Source organism: Macaca nemestrina, chromosome 13 (genome assembly GCF_043159975.1).
Source record: "Macaca nemestrina isolate mMacNem1 chromosome 13, mMacNem.hap1, whole genome shotgun sequence".
NCBI lineage: Eukaryota > Metazoa > Chordata > Mammalia > Primates > Cercopithecidae > Macaca > Macaca nemestrina.
Genome location: NC_092137.1, coordinates 119,417,391 through 119,443,497, shown reverse-complemented (window position 1 = coordinate 119,443,497; position 26,107 = coordinate 119,417,391). Strand labels below are relative to the sequence as shown.

Here is a 26,107-nt window from a genome sequence, read left to right as displayed (position 1 = left end):
AAGCACTCCTGCCTCACGCTCCCAAAGTGCTGGGATTACAGGAGTGAGCCACAGCATTGGGCCAATGGGTTTTCTTATATACAATGAGTAGTTTTTATCTGTTTTCAAGATTTTTTTTCTTTCATTGTTTTTACTATAGTTTTGGTATGGATCTATGTTATCTTACAGTTTGTTGATCTTCTTCGATATGTATGTGTTCATCAAATATTGGATTTTCAGGCATCATTTCTTCCAATAATTTGCTGATTCTTTCTACTGTGAACACCATCTACTGTGGAACTCCAATGAAGTTTTCATTATAGTTACTTCACTTTTAAACTCTAGAATTTTTATTTGGCCCTTTAAAATTCCTTTCTTTTTTGATATTCTCTGATGGAATACTGTAAGCATACCTTCCTTTACCTCCAGCAGTTTCCTTTAGTTTTTTTGGGAACACACAATAATACTTCGAAGTTTTTATCTGCTTCCAACCTATTGATCCTCTCAGTTTCTTTTGATTGCTTTTTCGCTCCTTGTATGGATTAGTTTCCTATTCTTCTGCATGTCGTGTAATTTGTTGTTGAGGACTGGATATTTTAGATACTGTGTCATAGCAGCTCGGGCTACTAATTTCCTTCCAACCCCTACCCCCTACCCTCCAGCACATTTCTTCTTGTTTAGTTTCTTGGCTGGATAAGTCCACTTATCCTGAAGTATACAAGCTCTGATGTTCCCCCTCAGAGTACAGTCTGGGCGTGTGCAGTCACCATGACTACTCCCTCTAGCCCCAAGGACAGTGATTTTGATAGTGCTCTCTTTTACCTTTTCCTGATCTTTTGGGAAAGGTTCTAGTTAGTTAGAACCTCTTCTGTTACCACATCCTACTATTAGCACCCACTAATTTCCTAGCTAACCACTCTTTTTTTTTTTTTTTCATTTTTAGTAGAGACAGGGTCTCACTATGTTGCCCAGGCTGGTCTTGTACTCCTGGCTTCAAGTGGTCCTCCCGCCTCCGTGTCCCAAAGTGCTGGTATTAGAGGCATGAGCCACCACACCTGGCCACTCTATAGTTTCTGACAATGCTCTGGGGCACAAGTCGCCGCACAGTTTAATCCAGTTGAATTCAGGGTCCTTGGGTTTGTTCTAACCCTAGGACTAATAACAGCTGCCTCTATTTTTTTGAGACAGGGTCTGACTCCGTTACCCAGGCTGGGGTGGAGTGATGTGATCTTGGCTCACTACAACCTCTGCCTCCTGGGTTTAAGCAATTCCCATGCGTCAGCCTCCTGAATAGCTGGAATTACAGGCACATGCCACCACGCCTGGCTAATTTTTTTTTTTGAGACAGAGTCTCGCTCTGTCACCCAGGCTGGAGTGCAGTGGCCGGATCTCAGCTCACTGCAAGCTCCGCCTCCCAGGTTCACGCCATTCTCCCGCCTCAGCCTCCCGAGTAACTGGGACTACAGGCGCCCGCCACCTCGCCTGGCTAGTTTTTTGTATTTTTTAGTAGAGACGGGGTTTCACTATGTTAGCCAGGATGGTCTCGATCTCCTGACCTCGTGATCCACCCGTCTCGGCCTCCCAAAGTGCTGGGATTACAGGCTTGAGCCACTGCGCCCGGCCAAATTTTTAAATTTTTAGTAGAGACAGGGTTTCAGCATGTTGGCCAGGCTGGTCTTAAACTCCTAACCTCAAGTGATCTGCCCGCCTTGGCCTCCCGAAGTGCTGGGATTACAGGTATGAGCCACCATGCCAGGCTCTTTCTGTTGAGCTTGTTAACATTCCCTTTTGCTTGTTGCCATCAGGGAGCTATCAATCTGCTCTTGATTTCTCCCTTCCCCAGATCCAACGTATTTGGTGGCACCCTTACAATTCAGCATCTTCCCTCATTCTATTCTAGTCAATCCCTTTATGGAGTGTTACGGAGCTGTTTTTTCCTTTTTTTAGACAGTCTCGCTCTGTCACCAGGTTGGAGTGCAATGGTGTGATCTTGGCTGACTGCAACCTCTGCCTCCCAGGTTCAAGCGATTCTCCTGCCTCAGCCTCTGGAGTAGCTGGGACTATAGGTGCTCGCCACCATGCCCAGCTAATTTTTTATATTTTTAGTAGAGATGGGATTTCACCAAGTTAGCCAGGACGGTCTCAATCTCTTGACCTGTGATCCACCCACCTTGGCCTCCCAAAGTGCTGGGATTACAGGCGTGAGCCACCGTGCCCAGCCCGGAGCTGTTTTTATGACTTGCCATTTCCACTGGACAGAACCTCTGTTCTGCTGCTCCAGAGCTAGGGATGGGGACAATGGCCTGCTTTTCTAGGAGTTAAACCCACAGTCTACAAGGGGGAAAAGGGTGATATAACTCCGGGTCTCCTCCAAGTGCATCTCCTTGCATGGAACCTTCACCCTACGTACGAGCAGAGAGCCTTCATCCTCTGAGTAAGCTGGGGCAAAAGCAACTGAGGCCCAGGATTCTCAGTCTGCTATTCCTGGGTTAGAGTTTCTGTTCCGTAAGTGGGGACTGGGTGGAGGAAGGAGCGCCAAACCTCTTGGCTACTCTTGCTTACAAAAGGGCTTCCGCAACACAGAGCTTGAGGGAATGAGGCATGCTAGTAATCTACTCTCCCAGAGGAGAAACTGTAGTCTGGGACTGGGAACTGGAGAGAGGGAATGGGGTCATGGCTCAACTGCCACAGACTCCCTATTCCAAGATTAGAAGACTTTCTTGAAAACATGTTTTTGTTGGATGTATGCTTATATGACAATTTCCACATAAACTTAAACTTCTAGTTACAGGTGTTTTATTGAGCAGAGACAGTGAAGTTCCTTATGCTGTTATTTCAAAAGTGTTTCCTGATTTCTTTTTAACGAATGTCTTAAAATACAAGCAATCAGGACCCTTTACATAAGGCAGCATGTTCACAAATCAAAATAGCTTTCTGCTGGCATCAGTTGATTCCACATCAACATGCAGTGTCCAGAATTAATAAGCAGTTCTTTAATGGTTAAATATATTCCAGAGGAGTGTTTATAATTCATTTACAAATGTAGTACTGCGCCAGTAAATGGCTACTTGATCTCTTGTATAAATAATGCCAATTAAGTAGTAGTCCTGGAATAGTTTTTGAATTTCTAGCTCTGTAGATCAAAACACAATTGTAAGTGGTATAAAGACGTAAGAATCATATTGTGATAAAGTCAATCTCAAAAATAGAGAATCCAGACCCTTCCCAGATAATTTAAGAACTGAGAAGTTTTCCTCAACGTAAACATGATGGCCACACAGAAAATAATAAAGACGCCTTTCGATGTGATACAACTGTATCAAACTTGAGAATATGAGTATTTAGATGACCAATGTACGGACATTAATAGGATTTTAAAAACACATTTAAATCTGAAGCAGAAAAAAGGACAATTTACAAAGAATTACGGAGCTCTAATCATCATCAGAGTCTGAATCATATTTCTTTCCTCGGATAGTTTTCTTTTCCAGCTTTGTGAAGTTTGTTCCAAATTTCTTTTGGTTCTGAAATGGTGGCTCCATTAAATTTCCACTAAAAATAAAAATAAAAATAAAAAAAGCATTTTATTCTTTATGATTTAGTACTAGTATACTAAACTGCACAAAAATCTCTTTGCTCCCTTCCTGTAACATAGAATAAAATTTCTTTAAAATGCTGGTGGGTGTCAAGGAAGAGGTATAATGCTTATATTGATGGTTAATAGCCGTCAACCTTATTTCGTACTACTAAATGTTTTAGATCCATTTTATTTTCCTTTCTTTTTGAGACAGGGTCTCACTCTGTGGTCCAGGCTGAAGTGTAGTGGTGTGATCACAGCTCACTGCAACCTCCACTTCCTGGGCTCAAGTGATCCTCCCACCTCCGCCTCCTGAGTAGCTGGGACTACAGGTGTGTGCCACCGTGCTCAGCTAATTTTTAAATTTTTTGTAGTGATAACATCTCACTATATTGCCCAGGCTGGTCTTGAACTGTTAGGCTTAAGCGATCCTTCTGCTTTGGCATCCCAAAGTGCTGGGATTATAGGTATGAGCCACTGCACGAGACCTATTTTCCTTTTTATCATTAATTATGGATTAACATTTGGTTAACACAGTGCTCAGTTGTCATCAGAAATGAGAGAAACCAACACACACCTCCTGATACGATGCATCACTTCCATAACATACCTGTCAACAATCGATAATCTGAATCAAATCTTGAGGAAAGACAAGACAAACCCAAACTGGGAGATGTTCTCCAAAATAAACAGTTTGTACTCTTCAAAAACATCAGTCTTAAGAACCAAAGAATAACAACAGGAACTAGAGACATAATAACTAAATGTGCTGCATTTTTGGTATGAAGGACAATATTGGGACAATGATAAAATATGAAATACGAGCTGTAAATTACACGATAATTCCTGTTTTAATAATTGTACTGTCGCTGTGTAAGAAAATGTCCCTGTTCTTAGAAAATACAGGTGGAAGCCTTTAGGAGTAAAGGGACACTGTATTCACAGCTTCCACTCAAATGGTTCCCAAAGTACTTCATGGTATCTATAAAGACAATGAGAAAACAAATATAACATGCTTAACATTGGGTAATATGGGCAAAGGGTCAATGAGGATTCTTTGTATTAGTCTGCAGGGGGTGGTTTCCGCTAGTTTTTTGTAGCGACGAGGTCTCATCTCACCATGCTACCCAAGTTGGTCTCAAACTCCTGGCCTCAAGCGATTCTCCCACCTCAGCCTCTCAATGTTTGTAATCTTCTGGGATTATGGAAGTGCCCCACCTGGCTGCAATTTCTTTAAGGTTTAAAATTACTTCAGAATATATAACTTTAATAAATATTAATATGTTAATATTAGGAAAAATGAAACCAATTTCTACAACATAGGAATGATTTTGGCATGTGTAGGAGAATCAGAGAAAAGACGGGAGGGAAATGGGGGAGAGAGAAAAAATGGGAGAGAAACTTTTACTTCCTGAAAGGCACCATCACTCTGGAATGGTAATTGCACAATTTTACCTGCTACTTTTGCAAATCAAGAAAACGGCAAAAAAGACAAGATGATATGCTCTGATTTGTGGAATTAGATAAGTTATTTGTCTGAAGAAGTGGACAAAGAAATGGAAGTTGGAGTTTTAGATTGTTTTCAAACTAAAACATGGCCAGTAATGTAAGCTAGGCATAGAAACCTTTTTGTATTCATTAGCCTCTATAAGTAAAACAGAAATATCTATGTTAAAAATGTAGTATTTTAAAATACAACTTTCTTTGCAACAGTCTGCTTTTAATTTTTATTTTATCAAAGAGAATCACTTAAGTCAGTATCCATTTGAGTAATCTGGCTTAAATGAGGGAACAGCCAACTCTGGATTGCCATTTTAAGTTTCCAGATTAATACAAAATTAGTGTCAACAGCACATGTTAAGCTGACAACTTTTACAGTCAGGAGTACTGTGAGACTCAATTTTACCTATAAAATCAGTTCTATCTGTAACTTTGATTTTGCTGTAAAATCACGCTAACAATACACACTTCAAAAAATATGGGTTTCCTTTGAGAAACTTTGTACACCTCAGCCAAAACGCCCTGATTTCATATATGTTACAATTACAAAAATCTTCTGTAAAAACATCAACTATATATGAATTAAAATCAATCTCTTCTTTTGTTAAAAGTTACCTGTAATTAAGAATGTCCGAACAACCGAGCCTCCATTCTAAACTTTCTGTGGTGAAGTCATCTGTATTTCCTAGGTCAGTAAACCCAACAACATAATCCTGTGTTTTCCCGTCTTTTACCAGTGCTAGTGTGGGAATGACTTTGATACGCAGTCTCTCACAAAGGAAAGGTGCTTTTTCCACATTCAGCTTCAAAAATTTGGTCTCGAGGTGTTTCTTGGACAATATAGCCAGGTGTCTGTCTAGTATTTTACATCTGTAAGTAACCACACATAGAAAACTATAAGCTAAAACCACAGATCGCTGTTTTTCAAAATAAACGTCATTAAGGGAAATCTAATTATATAGTTTTTCTGTTGTCTGACTCTCATAACATGGCAGCCAACTTGCACTTGTGTCAGATGACCTCACTTCCAGATCAGAGGTTAGTTGCCTGATTAAGAGATGGGAAAACAGCCTATGAGATTCTAGAAAGTCAGATTTGCATTAATTCTCTTTTAAAATATTAAACATATGCTTTAAGTCATAAAGGAAGTTGTCGTATCTCTCATACAAGAAACTGGATGAGGAACAAATTGAAACTTGACAGAACTCAGAAGAGACAAGAGTCAGAAATGCACACATGGTGCCATATTTGGAAGTCACGAAGAAAAACTGAATGGCATTGCCAAGGAAAAACTTCTTACTCCTAAATACGCAACTCTATCAGTAAGAAGCACATTAAGACTAAGGGTTACTAATAATATTTAAATAAATGTGGCCATTATGCTTCTAGGGAATTAAAAAATATCAGTAATAACCTTTTTTTTTTTTTTTTTTTTGAGGTGGAGTCTTGCTGTGTTGCCCAGGCTGGAGTGCACTGGTGCAATCTTGGCTCACTGCAAGCTCCGCCTCCTGGGTTCACACCGTTCTCCTGCCTCAGCTTCCCGAGTAGCTGGGACTACAGGCGCCGCCACCACGCCCAGCTAATTTTTTGTATTTTAGTAGAGATGGGGTTTCACCATGTTAGCCAGGATGGTCTTGATCTCCTGACCTTGTAATCCGCCTGCCTCGTTCTCCCAAAGCGCTAGGATTACAGGCGTGAGCCACCACGCCCGGCAGCCATCTTCCAATGAAGAGGGAAACAAAAGTGAGATTTTCTTGGCTGAGCGCAGTGGCTCACGTCTGTAATCCAGACTGGAGTGCAGTGGCGTGACCTCGGCTCACTGTAACCTCTGCCTCCTGGGTTCAATCAATTCTCCTGCCTCAGCCTCCCAAGTAGCTGGGATTACAAGGGCCCACCACCATGCCTGGCTAATTTTTGTATTTTTAGTAGAGATGTGGTTTCACCATGTTGGCTAGGCTGGTCTTGAACTCCTGATCTCAAGCAATCCACCTGCCTCAGCCTCCAAAGTGCTAGGATTACAGGCGTGAGCCACCACACTCGGCCTGCAATTAGCCTTTAAAATATCCAGATGAATCAAAATTCTCTGGCAGTGGAGTTGAGAAACATACAGCTGTTCTTATGCTCAAACAAAGCTTGAGAACTACCTCTTTAGATGACTATCACACAAAATACTGCATGATTCTTTTTACCAGTAAGCTTTTTGTGCACTTGATGTAGTTTTTCCTGAACTAGGTTTGGGTCTAACATAAATTACGTGTAACCTTGGTGCCTCATCACTTTTTCCCTGGATATATCTTGTCATATGTCACTCATGTAGTTCAGTAATGAGATTTCAGTGAAAAATGGTTAAGAGAGAACAAATTAATAAATGGTTTTTAAATAAAGCTCAAAACAAATGATAAATGAACCATCATATGAGAAATATGTTCCTGAAAATTTGTAAATAAATCAACTCCATACTTTAACTGCAGTAAGGAACGTATTTTTTTTTTTTTTTTTTTTGAGATGGAGTCTTGCTCTGTCACCCAGGCTGGAGTGCAGTGGCACGACCTCTGCTCACTGCAACCTCCACCTCCTGGGTTCAAGTAATTCTCTTGTCTCAACCTCCTGAGAAGCTGGGATTACAGGTGCCCGCACCATGCCTGGCTAATTTTTGTATTTTAATAGACAGGGTTTCACCATATTGGTCAGGCTGGTCTTGAACTCCTGACCTCAGGTGATCTACCGGCCTCAGCCTCCCAAAGGTGCTGGGATTTCAGGTGTGAGCCACCACACCTGGCCACGAACCTATTTTAAATAAGTCTATGATTATACCATTTGTCAATCAATTTTTTTTTTTTTTTTTTGAGACAGAGTCTTGCTCTGTTGCCAGGCTGGAGTGCAGTGGTGTGATCTCGGCTCAGAGCAACCTCTGCCTCCCAGGTTCAAGCAATTCCCCTGCCTCAGACTCCTGTGCAACTGGGACTATGGGCACGTGCCACCAGGCCCAGCTAAGTTTTGGTACTTTAGTAGAGATGGGTTTTCATCATGTTGGGCAGGATGACCTCGATCTCCTGACCTCGTGATCCGCCTGCCTCAGCTTCTCAAAGTACTAGCATTACAGGCATGAGCCACGGTGCCCAACCCGTCAATCAATTTTTAAAAATCCAAAACAACAGTCATGGTATGAATAGCTGTAGGCCTTTATGTACTTTAAAAATAACTAAAAGAGCATAATTAGATTGTTTATAACACAAAGGATAAAAGCTTGAGGTGATTGATACTCTATTTACCCTGATGTGATTATTAAACATTTCATGCCTGTGTTAAAATATCTCATGTACCCCATATTTACCTATTACTACCCACAAAAATTTAAAAAATAGCAATAGGCTTAAAACATGGGTTCAGCCGGGCATGGTGGCTCATGCCTGTAATCCCAGCACTTTGGGAGGCCAAGGTCGGTGGATCACCTGAGGTCAGGAGTTCGAGACCAGCCTGACCAATATGGTAAAACCCCATCTAAAATTACAAAAATTAGCCAGGTCTGGTAGCATGCCCCTGTAATCTCAGCTACTCAGGAGGCGGAGGCAGGAGAATCGCTTGAACCCGGGAGGCAGAGGTTGCAGTGAGCCAACATCGTTGTCACTGCACTCCAGCCTGGGCGACAGAGAGACTCTGTCTCAAAAACAAAACAAAACAAAAAATCCAAAAAACATTGGTTCAAATCTTTTTTTTTTTTTAATTATTTAGTATCTGAGTGATACTAGGTGAGTCACTTAATTTCTCCAAATCTTGGTTTCCACACATGAAATACAGGAATAATAATAAGTGCCTCTGAAGATTATTGTGAATGTTCTAGGGATAATATACATGAAAGCATCCTACCTACTATGAGCTAGAAACTTTGCTAATATATAAAGTTAACTGGATGATTTTGATTTTTCAGTTCTGTTTGAAGGTGAGTACTCCTGGTGATGCACTGTTTATATACCGATCAAACGTATTTATTGACTACTATGTGTCAGGCAGTTGCCTTAGGGCTATGATCCCAGAGCACAGTGGGCCACAATACAGGCAAATGCTCTGCCTCTACAAAAACAACAATCTGGTTGGGGAAGACATACCACACCCAAGTGAGGCCGAGTGCCGTGGCTCATGCCTGTAATCCCCAACACTTTGGGAGGCCAAGGGGGGTGGATCACCTGAGGTCAGGAGTTTGAAACCAGCCTGGCCAACCTGGCGAAACCCCTTCTCTACTAAAAATACAAAAATTAGCCAGGTATGGTGGCGGGTTCCTGTAGTCCTGGCTACTCGGGAGGCCGAGGCAGGAGAATCACTTGAACCTGGGAGGTGGAGGTTGCAGTGAGCCGAGATCCCGCCATTGCACTCTAGCCTGGGTGACAGTGTAAGACTCTCTCTCAAAAACAAAAAAACAAGTGGACAAATAATATTTTACATACTAGTATATTTATATATCACTTCATCCTATTTGTCAGAGGTTGGCAACAGAGGAATGTGTGCCAATGGGAGATGGTTGTGTACCACAAGGGCAGAGGTTTCTCTGCTACCTTTCTACCTTCCTAATCCCTTCTCTCACTGTTCCTCACGAGGGATTTCACCATCTCAATATTTTCTTTCATTTTTATTCTCTTAGTCAATGAATACCAGGCAATCAATTCTTGAAAGGTGTTAACTAACAACGAAGCTGTTGGGTTGTGAGATGAAGACAAAGGGGCAGGCAGGCCACAGAAATGAGAAACACAGCAGGCCCAAAACCACAGTGAGTGCCAGAGACTCCAGAGCACAGTGCTTGTCTGTCCCGGGTGGGCAGGTGCCAGTCAGCAGATGACTGCCATTCTAGTTCCAGTGATGCTATTAGTAAGTTTTCTGATATTTTTTAAAGAAAAATTCCGAATGTGGATATTTTCTAAAGGGGTTATCTCTCAATTTTTAAGTGTTGGCGACTAATGAAATCTGTGCACCAAAACCCACAAAGGCTTGGGTTCTTTGGTTTAAGATAAGACTTTTTTTGGGGAGGTGTTAACATTTTATAAGAGATCGGCCTCCTTAGAGAGATATGGAGACGTAGGGTGGTCTAAGAAAAATCACTTCTCCTTCCAGCCAAGACTGGTATATCACAATACTAGAGGGAAATAATTACTGTCATGCTGATAAGAATTTTAAGTGGGCTGAGCGCAGTGGCTCAAGCTTGTAATCCCAGCACTTAGGGAGGCCGAGGCGGGTGGATCTTGAGGTCAGGAGATTGAGACCATTCTAGCTAACACAGTGAAACCCCATCTCTACTAAGAATACAAAAAAGTAGCCGGGCGTGGTGGCAGGTGCCTGTAGTTCCAGCTACTTGGGAGGCTGAGGCAGGAGAATTGCTTGAACCTGGGAGGTGGAGATTGCAGTAAGCTGAGATCTCACCACTGCACTCCAGTCTGGGCGACACAGCGAGACTCCGTCTCAAAAAAAAAAAAAAAGAATTTTAAGTGTACATTTCTAAGATGTTTTTAGAGTTAGCTAGTGAAAACACAATTCAAAAACATAAGCCGTTTATATGAGAATACTGACTTTCAGTAATATCCATTTATACTTTTGCAAGAAACTGTTCTTTAAGTTACTCCTTAAAATAACGATTAACTCTTTTTTTTTTTTTTTTTTTTTTTTTGGGACGGAGTCTCACTCTATCGCCCAAGCTGGAGTGCAGTGTCACGATCTCCACTCACTGCAACCTCTGTCTCCGGGTTCAAGCAATTCTCCCACCTCAGCCTCCCCAGTAGCTGGGACTACAGGTACCTGCCACCACATCTGGCTAATTTTGTAGTTTTAGTAGAGACAGGGTTTCTCCATGTTGGCCTGGCTGATCTCGAACTCCTGACCTCAAGTGATCCGCCCCCACCCTCGGCCTCCCAAAATGCTGGGACTGCAGGCTTGAGTGATTGGACCCCCACCTGCTTAATACTAAATAACATATGAGAGAGTACAATGAAACAACTTAGGAAGTTTTTCCTTTTAGTTTTCTTCATTTCTCTAGTAAGCCAGTGTATCTTTATCCAAACAATTCATTGTGGTTTTTTTAAGAAAAAGTCACAGATGGAAACAAAGTTACCTGAATGCGGAGTCTCTGTAGAAATGGCAAACCACTTTTTTACTCTCCTTGACTTCTTGAAAAAAATCTCTTTCACTAGGGATTTCTCTGTATTCCCCGTGTCCTTTAGAAAGCCATTCCTAATTTGGAGAGAAGCAAAACATGACACATGTGAAATCTCTCTTTCAGCACCACTTGACATTTTAAGTGTCCAAATCACCGTCGTATTTTGTAATGAATTTAAAAACAAACAAAAAAACCACTTTTTTTTTTTTTTTTTTTAGTTCCTTCAAGTAGGGACTGAAGGAACACGATTCTCAACAGCTGTTGCCTGTTCCCAATATCGTGGCTATATCACAATACTGGAGGGAAATAATTACTGTCACGCTGATAAGAATTTTAAGTGGGCCAGGCGCGGTGGCTCAAGCCTGTAATCCCAGCACTTAGGGAGGCCAAGACGGACAGATCATGCCTTTTTTTTTTTTTTTTTTTTTTTTTTGAGACAGTTTCACTCTATCGGCAGGCTGGAGTGCCGTGGTGCAATCTCGGCTCACTGCAACCTCCACCTCCCGGGTTCAAGCAATTCTGCTTCTGCCTCCCCAGTAGCTGGGACTACAGGCAGGCGCCACCATGCCCAGCTAATTTTTGTATTTTTAGTAGAGACGGAGTTTCACCATGTTGGCCAGGATGGTCTCGATTTCTTTTTTTTTTTTTGAGACGGAGTCTCGCTCTGTCGCCCAGCCCAGGCTGGAGTGCAGTGGCGCGATCTCGGCTCACTGCAAGCTCCGCCTCCCGGGTTCACACCATTCTCCTGCCTCAGCCTCCCGAGTAGCTGGGACTACAGGCGCCCACAACCGCGCCGGGCTAATTTTTTGTATTTTTAGTAGAGACAGGGTTTCACCGTGGTCTCGATCTCCTGACCTTGTGATCCGCCCGCCTCGGCCTCCCAAAGTGCTGGGATTACAGGCGTGAGCCACCGCGCCCGGCCCAGTCTCGATTTCTTGACCTTGTGATCCACCTGCCTCAGCTTCCCAAAGTGCTGGGTTTATAGGCGTGATCCACCATGCCCGGCCAAAAAGTTTTTTGTTTGTTTGTTTTTTGAGAATGGGTCTCACTAAAGTTGCCCAGGATGAAGTGCGACGGTGGCATGATCATAGCTCACTGCAGCCTCAACCTCCTGGGATCAAGAGATCCTCCTACGTCAGTCTCCCAAGGAGTTGGGACCACTGGCACACGCCACACCATGCCTGGTTAATTTTTTTTTTTTTTTTTTTTGGTAGAGACAGTGTTTTACTATATTGCCAGGCTGATCTCAAACTCCTAGGTTTAAGCAATCCTCCCACCTTGCCCTCCAAAAGTGCTGGGGTTACAGCTCTCTCAGTGGCTGCCACCCAAGCCTCTGCTTAACTCCTATTTCTCACCTTATCCCTCTGTTCTGGTCCCTACCTAAGTGCGCCAGCTCTAGTTAACAGTAGGAGGGTGCTTGGCTGACAGGAGAATATAGATTCGCCTAGGCCTATTAAGTGCTGATCTCCCCAATACCCTCAAAGATCAGAAAATCAAAATTACTGTATCATCTAATTACTGTATCATCTCTTATAAAAAGAATATCTACACAAATCACTAGGTTTCTTGCCTATTTCCAGAAAGCATTTTAATAAAAAAGATCTATTGAAATGAAATGAAAGTTCTAAAATAAGACCTTCTGAATTACTCGATGACAAATTCATTTTACATTGATTTATACATTAATAAAAAAAGGCCTATAGCCGGTTTGCCTTAGTTGGTTTTAATTATAAATACTCAGACCACTGTTTTGAACTGCCAAAAAAGTTCCTGTAAGACATGATTTAATGTATGTTCATCACTGCGAATCCGGTGAATTCAGTCTCTCTGCAAAAATATCCTAGTTACAAATAATTATTTGTAGTTGCACATTAGCAATTAGTACTTAAATGTGACCATGAAATATGAGTTTGTGGTGGAACCTAAACATATATTACCTTAAATTCCAATAATCTGTCCTCTGCACACTAATTATCAGCCCTATACTATGAAAAGGAGCCAATTGGGCCTGGTGTGGGGTGGCTCATGCCTGTAATCCCAGCACTTTGGGAGGCCGAGGCAGGCGGATCACTTGAGGTCAGAGTTCGAGACCAGCCTGACCAGCATGGTGAAACCCTGTCTCCACTAAAACACAAAAATTAGCTGGGCATGGTGGTGGGCACCTGTAATCTCAGCTACTTGGGAGGTCAAGGCAGGATAGGCAATAGACTGAGACTCCCTCTCAAAAAAGAAAAAAGAAAAAGAAAAAGAAAAGCAGTCTATTTTCTAAAATAGGGTACATGTAAAAGCCATATAACATACTCTACTTTAGAAAACTCAAAATGTAAAAATTTGGACTCATTCATAAAAGATTTCCTTTTGTAGTAACTCTTCTAAACATATCAACTCTTCTAAACATGAGGGTGTAAACATATAAAGTGATGCTACAGCAATACAAACAAAACTCCTTCTCTCTTTTTTTTTTTTTTTGTGGGGGAACTGGGTCTTGCTTTATCGTCCAGGCTGGAGTGCAGTAGCATAATCTCAACTCACTGCAACCTCCACCTCCCAAGTTCAAGAGATTCTCTTGTCTCAGCCTCCTGAGTAGCTGGGACTACAGGCACATGCCACCACACCTGGCTAATTTTTGTATTTTTAGTAGAGACAGGGTTTCACCATGTTGGCCAGGCTGGTCTTGAACTCCCAACCTCAGGTTGCCTGCCCGCCTTGGCCTCCCAAAGTGTTGGGATTACGGATGTGAGCCACCATGCCCAGTCAAAACTCTCTATTTCTTCAGAAAAGTTAAGCCTCATGTTTAAGTCACAGGCAACTGAAAAGGAACCAGAGTTGGTGATAATGTATTTCCATGCAACCCAATGGAAAAATGTTTTAATCAAAATTCAATTTACAGAATTTGGCCGGGTGCGGTGGCTCACGCTTGTAATTCCATCGCCAACCTGGGAGGCTAAGGTTGGTGGATTACTTGAGGTCAGAAATTCCAGGGCAGTCTGGCCAATATGGTGAAACCCCGTCTCTACTAAAAATACAAAAATTAGCCGGGCGTGTGATGTGCACCTGTAGTCCCAGCTACTCGGGTGGCTGAGGCAGGAGAATTGCTTGAACCCGGGAAGCGAAAGTTGCAGTGAGTCGAGATGACACCATTGCACTCCAGCCGGGGTGTCACAGCGAGACTCTAGCTCAAAAACAAGAAAAAAAATTCAATTTACAGAATTTAATCCGTTGGTTTCAATCCGAGTTTACAACTCTGTGTTTATTCTACACAAACATTCTAAGGGGCAACGAGGATAGAGCTGTGACCACCATTCTTTGTTACAAAGCATGCATTCTTTTGAACATGCCACTAATTAAATATTTCATTGGAAATGCCTGAAATAATTTTTTCAACATAAACTGACTTAATAGCTATTATCTCACCTGTCTTATCTTGTTTGCTTTGAAAATAGCTAAATTTTGATAGGCTTTAACATTACCTGAAATGGAAACCAATGACTCCCTTGCCCTCCATTCAACCACACAAATCCAAGCTCAGAAAAACGATCTTGGGCAGATCTTTCTTTTACTCGACTGTGGATTCACATAGAGATTGGGCTAATTTTGAATGTGTCTTTAAAACATATTTTTTTCTGGGCAAAATTTTAACAGTAATAGGTACTCTAAATTCCCAAAACCCTAAAAACAAAGAACGAAATGTAACTACTACGGCACATGGATATATAAGTTGTTAGGCGCATACTGTTATAGCAATTTCAGAAAGCAGAGCAGAGAGGTTACTTGTTTCTGCTGTTGAGCTTTCCTTAGGGCCTCAAGTCTCTTTTCTTTCAGGCGTTCCAATTCATCCTCATCCATCTGATCCAGTTTTTGAATTTCAGAATCCAAATGTTCTTCCACTAGTTTGGTTGTCTGAAGCAGCTGATTCTCCAGGACTTTGGAAAACATGTCAACAGATGCATCAGCTTCCATTCTTCCGAATGGTGCAGAGTTCGGCCTGGGTGCTGGGGAGATTTACAAACTATATTTTAAAAAATGCAAACAATAAGCCAGCTTTTCTCTACCATTTTTTTTTTTTGAGATGGAGTCTCGCTCTGTTCCCCTGGCTGGAGTGCAGTGGCGCGATCTCGGCTCACTGCAAGCTCCGCCTCCCGGGTTCACGCCATTCTCCTGCCTCAGCCTCCTGAGTAGCTGGGACTACAGGCGCCCACCACCGCGCCCGGCTAATTTTTTTGTATTTTTAGTAGAGACGGGGTTTCACTGTGTTAGCCAGGATGGTCTCAATCTCCTGACCTTGTGATCCGCCCGCCTCGGCCTCCCAGTGCTGGGATTACAGGCGTGAGCCACTGCGCCCGGCTTTCTCTACTATTTTCAAAAATTCTGGCACGTGTATGTCTACTCTATGGAGTATTCTAAAGACATCCAAGCCCCTGATGTTGGGCTTAAGAATTTTTATGTGTTTTTAAATTTAATTTTCAATAGGTTCTAGTCACACCACTCAAAAACCACTTATAGCAAATTTAGGGTGCTTCTGATTTAGCGTATGTTCTACTACACTAAAGCCAAGGCAAGTCTTTAAGACCATCACCAAACCACAGATAAATGAGTTGTGAAGTTATACCTAGTGATATATACTGATAATCAGTGTTCTTTACCAATGGGTAAGAGAAGTCAGAAACAACTGTCAACAATAGAAAGGTATACCTACTGAGGTTTTACACACACACACACACACATATATATATATATATATTTAACCTTACTGAAACACACAGAGTAGAGTTGAGCAAAACACATATTTTTTCATGGCTGCTGCCCAAATGAGCTTCATTTAACTCCTAAGACGTCTTATTACCACTTATGTAAAGAACAGTGCCTGGTGTTCCCTAAGCATTAATGTCCATTCCCGTTCTCCCATTACCTAACAAAAAAAAATCTGAGGCCACAAAAATTAATACTGGTTTCCATTTACTGACAGTGTTCCTAACTTTGATGTAAAACACTCCAAATACTTTTTAAAACTTTGGGTTTTTTTTTTCCATCATCACTCCTCTGTACAAAGTAAGAGTTTCAAAATAGAACTCATTCAGATTAGAAACAAAGACCCATCTCAATTAGAGTCATGCATTACTTAACAATGGGAATACATTCTAGGCTGGGCGCTATGGCTCACGTCCATAATCCCAGCACTTTGGGAGGCCAAGGTGGGCAGATCACTTGAGTTCAGGAGTTTGAGACCAGCCTGGGAACATGATGAAACCCTGTCTCTACTACAAATTGAAAAATTAGCCAGGCCTGGTGTTGTGTGGCGGTAGTCCGAGCTACTAGGGAGGCTGAGGTGGGAGGAGGATAGCTTGAACTTAGGAAGCGGAGGTTGCAGTGGGTTGAGGTCGCACCACTTGCACTCCACCCTGGGCGACAGAGCCAGACCCTGTCTCAAAAAACAAAACCCAAAAACCCACAAAAAATGGGAATACATTCTGAGAAATGTGTCATTAGGTGATTCTGATACTGTTTCAAACATTATAGACTGTATTTACACAAACCCAGATGGTACAGCCTGCTACACACCTCGGCTATACCATACAGCCCATTACTCCTAGTACAAATCTGTACAGCATGTTACTGTATTGAATACTGCAGGCAACTGTAACATAATGGCATTTACGTATCTAAACACAGAAAAGGTACAATAAATACAGTATTATAATCTCATAAAACTGAAATGTCCTTATGTGGCACATGACTACATATTTTTAAAACAATGGAGTATTTTGTACGAGAAATTTTTTTTTTTTTTTTTTTTTTTTGAGACGGAGTCTCGCTCTGTCGCCCAGGCTGGAGTGCAGTGGCGCGATCTCGGCTCCCTGCAAGCTCCGCCTCCCGGGTTCACGCCATTCTCCTGCCTCAGCCTCCCGAGTAGCTGGGACTACAGGCGCCCACAACCGCGCCCGGCTAATTTTTTGTATTTTTAGTCGCGACGGGGTTTCACCGTGGTCTCGATCTCCTGACCTTGTGATCCGCCCGCCTCGGCCTCCCAAAGTGCTGGGATTACAGGCGTGAGCCACCGCGCCCGGCTGTACGAGAAATTTTATACCAACAATTAGACGGCAATTTTATGTGTATCTCAGGATTATTACTGCAGAAATGACTTATAATTTGGCTATTAAAGCAGGAGACTGTTGCATGTCAATAAACTATGATACATTTGCAAATAATACCTAAGCACCCCAAACTTGATAATAAACTGTGAATTCATTCACTCAGCTTCTGACACAGATCCTGACCCACACGGGCCCTCTATCAACGTTGAGCTGAAGAGAAATATTCTTGCAAACTTCAGTTCTGATTCCTTTTTCTTTACAGGAAAAGCATTTCAAAAGGATACTTGATTTCATCTTTGTATCTCCATAGAACACAGCAGGTACTCAATACACATGTATTTAACCTTGAATGAACACGTGCCTAACTTCCATTCAGATTACTACACTGCTAAGTTTCAAAAGTATTTGAGTTTAAAAAAACAAATTGTAAGCTCCTCGTGAGTGCTATAAAATTGGAAAGGTGCTGTATTTCAAACACAGCAAAGATTTCCACACTCCCTACCACCCAAGAAAAATGTCAGTAGTACTGTGACCCTCGGTGAGGAAGCTGGAAGGAGAAAATAAGATACTGAATTGCACGTTGGAAGCTGTGCTCCAGGGATAAGCACAGAGAATGCTTATCCCTGCAATTTTATAGGATGAGGCCAGAATTTAATTATGGGATAACTGGAAACAGATGCGATTAAGAAGCGCTATTCTGGGTGTAGGTGTTGGTGGTTAGAGCATTGAGAACGGGGTAAAGAGACGATGCAATCCCCCGTTAGCTTTTCATTCTTCAAATCACAGCCTCTGATTCTTCCTTTTTACAGCTCCGCAGGAACGGTGGGACGGGACACCGCGCGTCCTCAAATTCCCTAGTCATTTCCTGGACACCCTTACAGGTATCCACCAAAACAATCAAGGGGCCTGGTCCTTAACCGAACCCCAGGTACCTCCCGAGTGGCATCCCGGCCACTCCCTGAGCCCGGGGAGACACAGGAAGGCACAGTCCCGGCTGCCTCAACTTCGACGCCTCCTGGTGCGCATGCGCAAGAGCCTCCACCAGGACCCCGACACCGGTGCTGGGGCGGCGCCCCTCCTCCGCTCCGGATGTGGAGCAGCAACATGTTCACCAGCACGCGGACGTGGTGGTCGGATTTTTCTCACTACCCTCTGCCTCACCTGAGCTCTCGGTGACGTCTGAGAAGTGAGACAGCAGCAGTTTCAAAAGAGAGGTCCACTCCGGCTTTTGCCTTGCAGTAGCTGCCGGCGGCTGCAAACCGGCCGTCACATCAGCCTCCCTATTGGCTGCGGACCTCTCGCGATATCACCTTGGACGCCAGAGGAAGGGGCGGGCGGGCGGCTGCCGGACAATTCTGCGCGTGCGCCTCCCGCCCAGCAGCCCGTAACCGGAGGTGTCTGACCCTTGCTTTCCTCCCGGTACACGGCCGAACTGGAAGGCCGCAAGGCATGGTGGGAGTTGCAGTTTCTTAGTGCGCAGGCTGGCGTGGCCGGACTTTTTCTGTACCGTGCTTCGGTACTCACGGTCCAGTGCGCGAGACTGGAAATGAGACAGCTGTGCTCTCGCTCAGCAGTGACGCTTGAACTGCGTTACCATTCTGTTAGTGTTGAATAAACATTTTTCTTTTTTTTTGTTTTATGTTTTGTTTTAACATTTTTCTTCTTCTTAAAGTCGAGGCATAAACATATACAGCACGATTAACTTTTCCATAGTTAAAACCCAAAATATCACCGGCCATATCCAGATATAGAACATTTTCCACCACCCCTGTAGGTTCCCTCTTGACTCTTCTAAACACAGGAATGTTTAGAACTCGCCCTCGCTTTGAGGGTAAAGATGAAGACCTATGTTAGGGAATTGATCGGATGTGTCCTGTTCTATGTTTTATTCAGTGACTGTACATAATGCATAACGCACGGATGTTACTGAGAGGTCCCTATTTTGTCCTGGATTTACCTCTCTCGCAAACCCCAGAGGACTCATTATTAGTTAGTTGTGGTTCTTTACTGAACTTCGTGCGGCTGAGAATACAAAGATATAAAGGGAAGCCCAAAGCCTACTCCTGAACCGAAGCGTGCGTTCCCCGTTGGGAGAGGGCTGAGGTGGGGAATTGACAGCTGCATTGTCCACCTCCGGGTTCTAGAACCTGGAAACCGCGCGGGCGTCGGCTCGCGGCGGACGCTTGCGGGCAGGGGGCGCTCGGGCTCCTGCCTGGCCGGCGGGTCAACCGGAGACGCTCTACCCGAAGCGCAGCTCTCGATGAGCCGCGCCCTGCGTCCTCACGCCGAGGCGGCGGGGCGATGCGCTTGCGCACTGAGAACTCACACCATATGTGCCCTGTTCCAGTGCGCGGGTCTGAGGAGAGCCGGGTGCGAGCGGCGGCAGTCCGGGGGGAAAGGAGCTGAGCGGAGACCAAAGTCAGCTGGGAGACAGTGGGTCTGTGAGAGAACGGATAGAGGAGCTGGGGCCACGAGCGCCGTTGACAAGCAATGGGGAAGAAACAGAAAAACAAGAACGAAGACAGGTAGCTAGGGGTTGGGTCCGTACGGCGGCAGCCGCGGTGGCTCAGTGGGGTGTGCGGGTCTCGCCGGGCGCGGAGTTGGACCGGGGTCTGGGCTCGCGACGAGCCTCGCGGGGTACCAGGCCTGGGCCCAGAGTGGGCGACGCGGGCCCAAGCCCCCGGGCCGGGTGGGCACGTAGGGCCTCGACGGCCGGTGGGTCCTCCCAGTTGAGCCTCGGTCCCCCGGCTACCCCTTCCCCGTCCTGAGGAGCGGGGCAGTCATTTCAGGGTTCCTGGCCGCGCGGGGGGAGTCAGGCGGCTTCGCCAGCGTGGCCCAGGCCAGTGTGAGTTTTTTTCCGCGCTACTCTTGGCGAGGGTGGGGAAGTTCTTTTTATGCCTCTTGTACCTGTGAGTAGTTGGGAGAGAAGGGAGCCTGAGTGTGATGTGCGGCCGGGTTTCTCTACTCGGGGTCTCAGGTCCATTAGAGTTGTGGGGAGGTGTTTAGCAGTTCGCTGTCTCTCAACTTAATCTGATTTGGATACAGTTCTCATTTATTTAAGGGCTGATTGTCCAGCCCTCATGCTTTTCGCTTTCCTTCTTCCGGCCTTTTGGTCGTGTCTTTGCTCTCTAGCCCTCCCCTAGGAAAGGAAATGAAAGGAAAGGAAGAAGAAACCTACCAACCGGGGTCGCTCCTTTCTAAGCACCTGAAATGATTTGGGGAGGGAGGATAAGGGTGTATGCGAGTTACTGACCTAGAGATTTTTGAGACGTTTCTGTGTGTCACATTCGATTGAGTTCTGTTACTCTCCTGATGGAAAGAGTTCACTTTCTGGGAGTGAACAACATCTGTTACTTTTCACGTTCGTACCCTACCCACCAAACTTAAATACGAGGCGGAGAGTAAGGTAAATTAAAAAACAAAACTAGTGCTAGTTCATTAGTCTGACTCAAAACAGGTATGTTGTCTTGAAGTTAAGTTTACTGATTATAAATTGGAAGCCTGGATCGTTTTCTCACCTAGCGTTTGACTAGCTTATGAGTAGAATTAAAAGACAACAGAGATAGTCTTGTATTTCAGTTTTAGGTATATTGGAGGAAGTTAATTGGTTTGGGGAATATAATTGTTAAACCAGATCAATGAGAAAAAATAAGGATTATGGGTGATGTAGTGGAACGCAAATTTCTGTACTTTTGACAGGAGCTTTTGATGTATAGGGTACTTTTTTCCTCGCTAGAGACATGTTCAGCTGTATCTAGAAAATGGAGAAATGAGTATAATAAACCTTTATATATTAATTACTTGCCTTCAACCGTTGTTAGCACATGACCTATTTGGTTTCATCTCACCTACTAGATATCTATAGATACATAGATTGATGTCTATCTAAATAGATAGTTTTGTTTTTTGTTTTTTTTTTTTTTGAGACAGAGTTTCGCTCTTGTTGCCCAGACAGCAATAAATTTAGGGCAATGGCGCGATCTCGGCTCACTGCAACTTCCGCCTCCTGGATTCAAGCGATTCTCCTGCCTCAGCCTCCGAGTAGCTGGGATTACAGGCATGTGCCATCACATCCGGCTAATTTTGTATTTTTAGTAAAGATGGGGTTACTCCATGTTGGTCAGGCTGGTCTCGAACTCCCGACCTCAGGTGATCTGCCCGCCTCAGCCTCCCAAAGTGCTGGAATTACGGGCGTGATCCACCGCTCCCGGTCCCCACCTACTAGATATTTTAAAGCCAATCTCAGTAGCTTTTCATCTGTAAGTCCACCAAGTATATCTGTAAGAAATATTAACAGTGATTCTTAAACATTAGCAAATATTCAGTCAGTTTTCTGATTTCCCTGATGGTCTTATTACAATTTGTTTTTTTCAATTAGTTCGTTTGGTTTAGGATTACACAAATGTGTTCTTTAGATTTAAAATTACATATATATGTGGTTTTGTTTTGTTTTGTTTTGGAGATGGAGGACCAGTCTCACTATGTTGCCCAGTCAGGTCTTGAACTCCTGACCAGTGATCCTCCCACCTCAGCCTCCCTAGTAGGTAGGACTACAAGCGTGAACCGGCTTATATGTTACCCTACTTACACTTTTTACTTTCCAGGCTCTTTCACAATGGAAAAAAGCCATTGGGAGACAAGATGTTTATTCTTGTCTGTTCTTTTTAGGGAAAAGTGAGTGTCTCATTGATTTATAAAGATTTTCAGGGATGGTGTAAAGTTTAAATTGCACACCAGACCCTGTTGTTAAATGATTGGTTTGGTAGTGTAGAAGAAATGCTGGTTTTTTTCCCCCTCTCAACCTAATCTGTGTTTTTTTGTTTGTTTGGTTTGTTTTGGCTCATGATGAAGGGAAAGTAGTGGCAATATAATTTTAAAACATTTATTTTCTCATATACCAATATATGAAGTTGATACATTTTGTGAGTGTGTGTGTATAGATGCCTCATGGACTCCTTTATATGTATGACTTTCAGATTGTGTCTAAGAAATCCTGAGCTTTAGCAGAGTCCCCTTTGACCAGAACTGCTTGGGTTTTTATTTTGGTCTTCCACGTGAGATATTGGGAGATGGGGAATGGGAAGTTCCACTCCTTTGTGAGTCAGCTTTTTCCCTTTAATATTTCTTTCCTTTCTTCAGGGATATTTTGAATATTTGTAAACGGGACAAGAACACAGACTGGAAAGAAAATCTAGAGGGAGAAAGTCCAATTTTAGGATTAGTATTCTTGTTTGTGTAAAATGAGATAGAGATCTTGTTTTATTCTCCTGTGTGAAGGTCCACACAGGACAGTAAAATTTAAAGATTTTACTGTCATCCCACCTCCCCTCCTTGGCTGTGTCAGGCATGTGTCTGGCAAGGTGTGAACTGGGTGAGAAATGCACAGCTGCTTATTTAGTTATCAAGAGAAGGCATGGAGCAACTTTTCAGTTCTTGGAAAGAACATAAAATACTTCACGGTCCTTAATTCCTGTATTTAATTAATCCTTATTTTAACTTCTTAGCCACTCAGTATTCATTTAAAATTAGATTTTAACTTATCTAATTTTATTTGTATAGCATGTGTCAATGATCAAGATATTTATTCTTGTCTGTGTATTTTTAGAATTCTAGAATTTTGGTTAAAGACCAAGTTCTAGTATTCTGTTCCAGTTTGTGTAATTCTTTTTTTTTTTTTTTTTGAGATGGAGTCTCACTCTGTCGCCCTAGGTGGAGTACAGTGGCACAATCTCAGCTCACTGCAACCTCTGCCTCCTGAGCTCAAGCGATTCTCCTCCCTCAGCCTCCCAAGTAGCTGGGATGACAGGCGCCCAACACCATGCCCGGCTAATTTTTGTATTTTTAGTAGGCACAGGGTTTCACCATGTTGGGTGGCTGATTTCAAACTCCTGATCTCAAGTGATCCTCCCACCTTGGCCTCCCAAAGGGCTGGGATTACAGGTGTCAGCCACCATACTCAGCCCCAGTTTGTGTAATTCTTAACAATGAGATTTTGATACGGTGTTGGTTCAGCAGGTTTTCCTGACCTTTTTCAGTTGACTTGGGAAACTTGTTGAGACAAAGGCTAGGATTCAGCATCCACATACCAAACAAATATAATACAGATAGCCTCGGTTTAATAAAGGAATTAATTTCTTACTTGCATATATTTGAATAATAAAACTCTTGTCTGCATAAATTACATCAAAAAAAGATGCATAGAGTTTTTTTGGTCTAGTCTGTTCCTATCCTGACGCTTTAGGAAGTGCTAGGGGAAGAAGTCCTAGTTTGCTGTAAATTAATAAGAAAACAGATTATAGATTTTTGTTGGTAGTAACCTCTCTAGCCTTCCATGCTGAGATTCCCTGTGGGGAGCTCATTCAGCTACTTTTAATGTTATTTGATCATTAGTTGTGCTTTATTTATGCTTCTAAGTTTATTCCAGTATTGCAGTTGATCTGTAAGGTGGGCAGAGTGTTGCTTTCCCGAGGAACTGAGTGTCAGTGGTTAGGTTAGAATAGCAATTCTCAAACTCTGGTCCTAGACTCCTTTACACTCTTAAATTCCTAAGGAACACAAAAGCCTTTTGTGTATGTGGGTTATATCTACCAGTTACAAGTATTACAACTAAAACTGAAAAGTTCTTCAAATATTTAATTTAAAAATAAAAATAAACTTACATTGTTATACATAACATTATTAAATAACCATGTTTTCAAAAATAGTGAGAAGAGCTAAACATTTTTGCAAACATCTTTACTATTATGACTTAAAAGATAGATCCTCATATCTGCTTATGCGTTTGATCTGCAGCATCATCACACATCATTTAGCTTCTGAAAAACTTTTCTGTACAGTTGTGAGAAAATGAGAATGAAAAGGCTAGTAGCCTCTTAGTATTATTTTGAAAATAGTTTTGACCCCCTAGAGTAGTTTAGACTCCCTAAAGAGATCTTGGGAACGAATTTGAGGACTGTTGGTCTAGGGATTTCTGAACTAGATTTAGGCATTTGTGAGATTTCTCAAGCTGTTTGACCATCATTTGTGTATGTTTTATAGGTGCTGAGAATGCTTGAGAATCACTTAAAGACAACTTAAGACATCTGTGGGCATGTTCATGTTCTTGATATTTTAACAATTTGAGATTTTTCCTTATTTTTTTAATGTAATACTTGCAAAGGTAAATATCAGTTGAGATTGATTTTAGTTGGGAGTCCATTAAGTTTTTAGATTATTTGTGACACTTGACGTCTTTATGGTATTGAATCATTCCATTCATTGAGGTTTAAGTGCTTGAGTGCCAGTTATTTTTCTGGATGCTAGAAATATATTTGTGAACAAATAAGTAATATACTTTGCCTCTCCATTTAGTTGGTTAATTTAATTGTATAACAGTAAAATGTTATTATTCACTTTAATCTTTAGGATTTGACTTTTTCCCAGGTATCTCAGAATTTTTCTTGCTGTTAATGTAATCATTCATCCCCTCCTTTTTTTTTTTTTTTTTAATTTGCTAAATAGTAAGCTTTTTATCTCCTTTTCTCCTTCCTTTCTGTTTAGAGATGGAATCTCACTCTGTCACCCAGGCTAGAGTGCAATGGTGTGATCATTGCTCACTGTAGCCTTGAACTCATGGACTCAAGCAGTCCTCCCTCCTCAGTCTCCCCAGTAGCTAGGACTGCAGGTATGCACCACTGTACTTAGCTTATTTTGAAAAATTTTTTGTAGAGATGGGGTGTCGCTTTGTTGCCTTGGCTGGTCTTCAGCTCCTGGCCTCAAGTGATCCTCCCATGTCAGCCTCCCAAAGTGTTGGTATTACAGGTGTGAGCCACTGTGCCTGGCCTGAGTTGTCTTTTTTTATTTCTTTTCTTCCTTTTTTCTTTTTTTTTTTTGAGACTGAGTTTCACTCTGTTGGCCAGGCTGGAGTGCAGTGGCGTGATACCGGCTCACTGCAACCTCCGCCTCCCGGGTTCAAGCGATTCTCACGCCTCAGCTTCCCAAGTAGCTGGGACTACAGGCGCATGCCACCATGCCTGGCTAATTTTTGTGTTTTTAGTAGAGATGTGGCACCATGTTGGCCAGGCTGGTCTTGAAATCCTGACCTCAGGTGATCCACCTCCCAAAGTGCTGGGATTATGGGCGTGAGCCACCGTGCCCAGCCTGGGTTGTATTTTTGTTGTTGGGTTGTAAGAGGTCTTGATATGTAGTCTGGATACTAGATCCTTATCAGATGTGTGATTTGCAGATACTTTCTCTCATTTCTGTAGGTTGTTTTTCCACTATCTTTTAAAGTTTCTTTTTCACAGAAGTTGTAAATTTTGTTGAAGTCCACTTTATTTTTTGTTGTTGTTGCTTGTATTTTGGTGTTGTATCTAAGAGAAACTGTTGCCAAATCCATGGTCATAAAGATTTACCTGTATGTTTTCTTAAGAGTTTTATTGCTGGCCGGGCATGGTGGCTCATGCCTGTAATCCCAGCACTTTGGGAGGCTGAGGCAGGTGGATCACCTGAGGTCAGGAGTTTGAGACCAGCCTGACCAACATGGTGAAACCGCGTCTCCACTAAAAATACAAAAATTAGCCGGGTGTGGTGGCGGGTGCCTGTAGTCCCAGCTACTCGGGAGGCTGAGGCAGGAGAATTGCTTGAACCTGGAAGGTGGAGGTTGCAGTGAGCCGAGATTGCGCCCCTGCACTCCAGCCTGGGTGACAGAGTCGACTCCATCTCAAAAAATAATAATAAAAAAAAAACCTTCTATTGCCTTACCTCTTGCATTTTGGTCTTTGTTCCAGTTTGAATTAATTGCTGTGTATGGTATGAGGTAGGGGTTCATCTGCATTCTTT

At 42.9% G+C, this 26,107-nt stretch overlaps 2 protein-coding genes across 4 annotated transcripts in view; one reads left to right on the top strand and one right to left on the bottom strand.

Annotated features, from left to right (window-relative positions):
* Positions 1-2,758: 2,758 nt before the first annotated feature.
* LOC105490088 (thioredoxin domain containing 9) lies at positions 2,759-18,605 on the bottom strand. 2 transcript variants are annotated; one of them, XM_011755390.2, is made up of 5 exons: positions 18,449-18,605; positions 14,967-15,187; positions 11,151-11,269; positions 5,672-5,926; positions 2,759-3,531 (listed from the first exon to the last, which is right to left on the bottom strand). In XM_011755390.2, exons 2-5 carry the CDS (start codon positions 15,153-15,155, stop codon positions 3,414-3,416), a joined length of 681 nt encoding a protein of 226 aa, XP_011753692.1. In that variant the 5' UTR covers positions 15,156-15,187; positions 18,449-18,605; the 3' UTR covers positions 2,759-3,413. The 2 variants fall into 2 exon arrangements, with proteins under 2 accessions (XP_011753692.1, XP_011753693.1); XM_011755391.2 differs by lacking the exon at positions 18,449-18,605 and adding an exon at positions 18,220-18,317.
* Positions 18,606-19,493: 888 nt separating this feature from the next.
* Positions 19,494-26,107, top strand: part of LOC105490089 (eukaryotic translation initiation factor 5B) — a 62,991-nt gene continuing 56,377 nt past the window's right edge. The window contains exon 1 of one of the 2 annotated variants that reach the window (XM_011755393.3): positions 19,494-19,812. In XM_011755393.3, coding sequence (XP_011753695.2) covers positions 19,778-19,812 — 35 coding nt within the window. In that variant the 5' untranslated portion in view covers positions 19,494-19,777. The remainder of the gene's footprint in view (positions 19,813-26,107) is intronic. The other variant, XM_011755392.3, reaches the window with a different exon arrangement.

Bases quoted from the DNA above. Each gene is read 5' to 3' on its own strand.
- LOC105490088 (XM_011755390.2), bottom strand. From the start codon at position 15,155: ATGGAAGCTGATGCATCTGTTGACATGTTTTCCAAAGTCCTGGAGAAT. The intron at 11,270-14,966 runs GTAACCTCTCTG...TCTCCAAATTAG, and splicing joins AAGCTCAACAGCAGAAACAA to GAATGGCTTTCTAAAGGACA. The intron at 5,927-11,150 runs GTAACTTTGTTT...GGTTACTTACAG, and splicing joins TACAGAGACTCCGCATTCAG to ATGTAAAATACTAGACAGAC.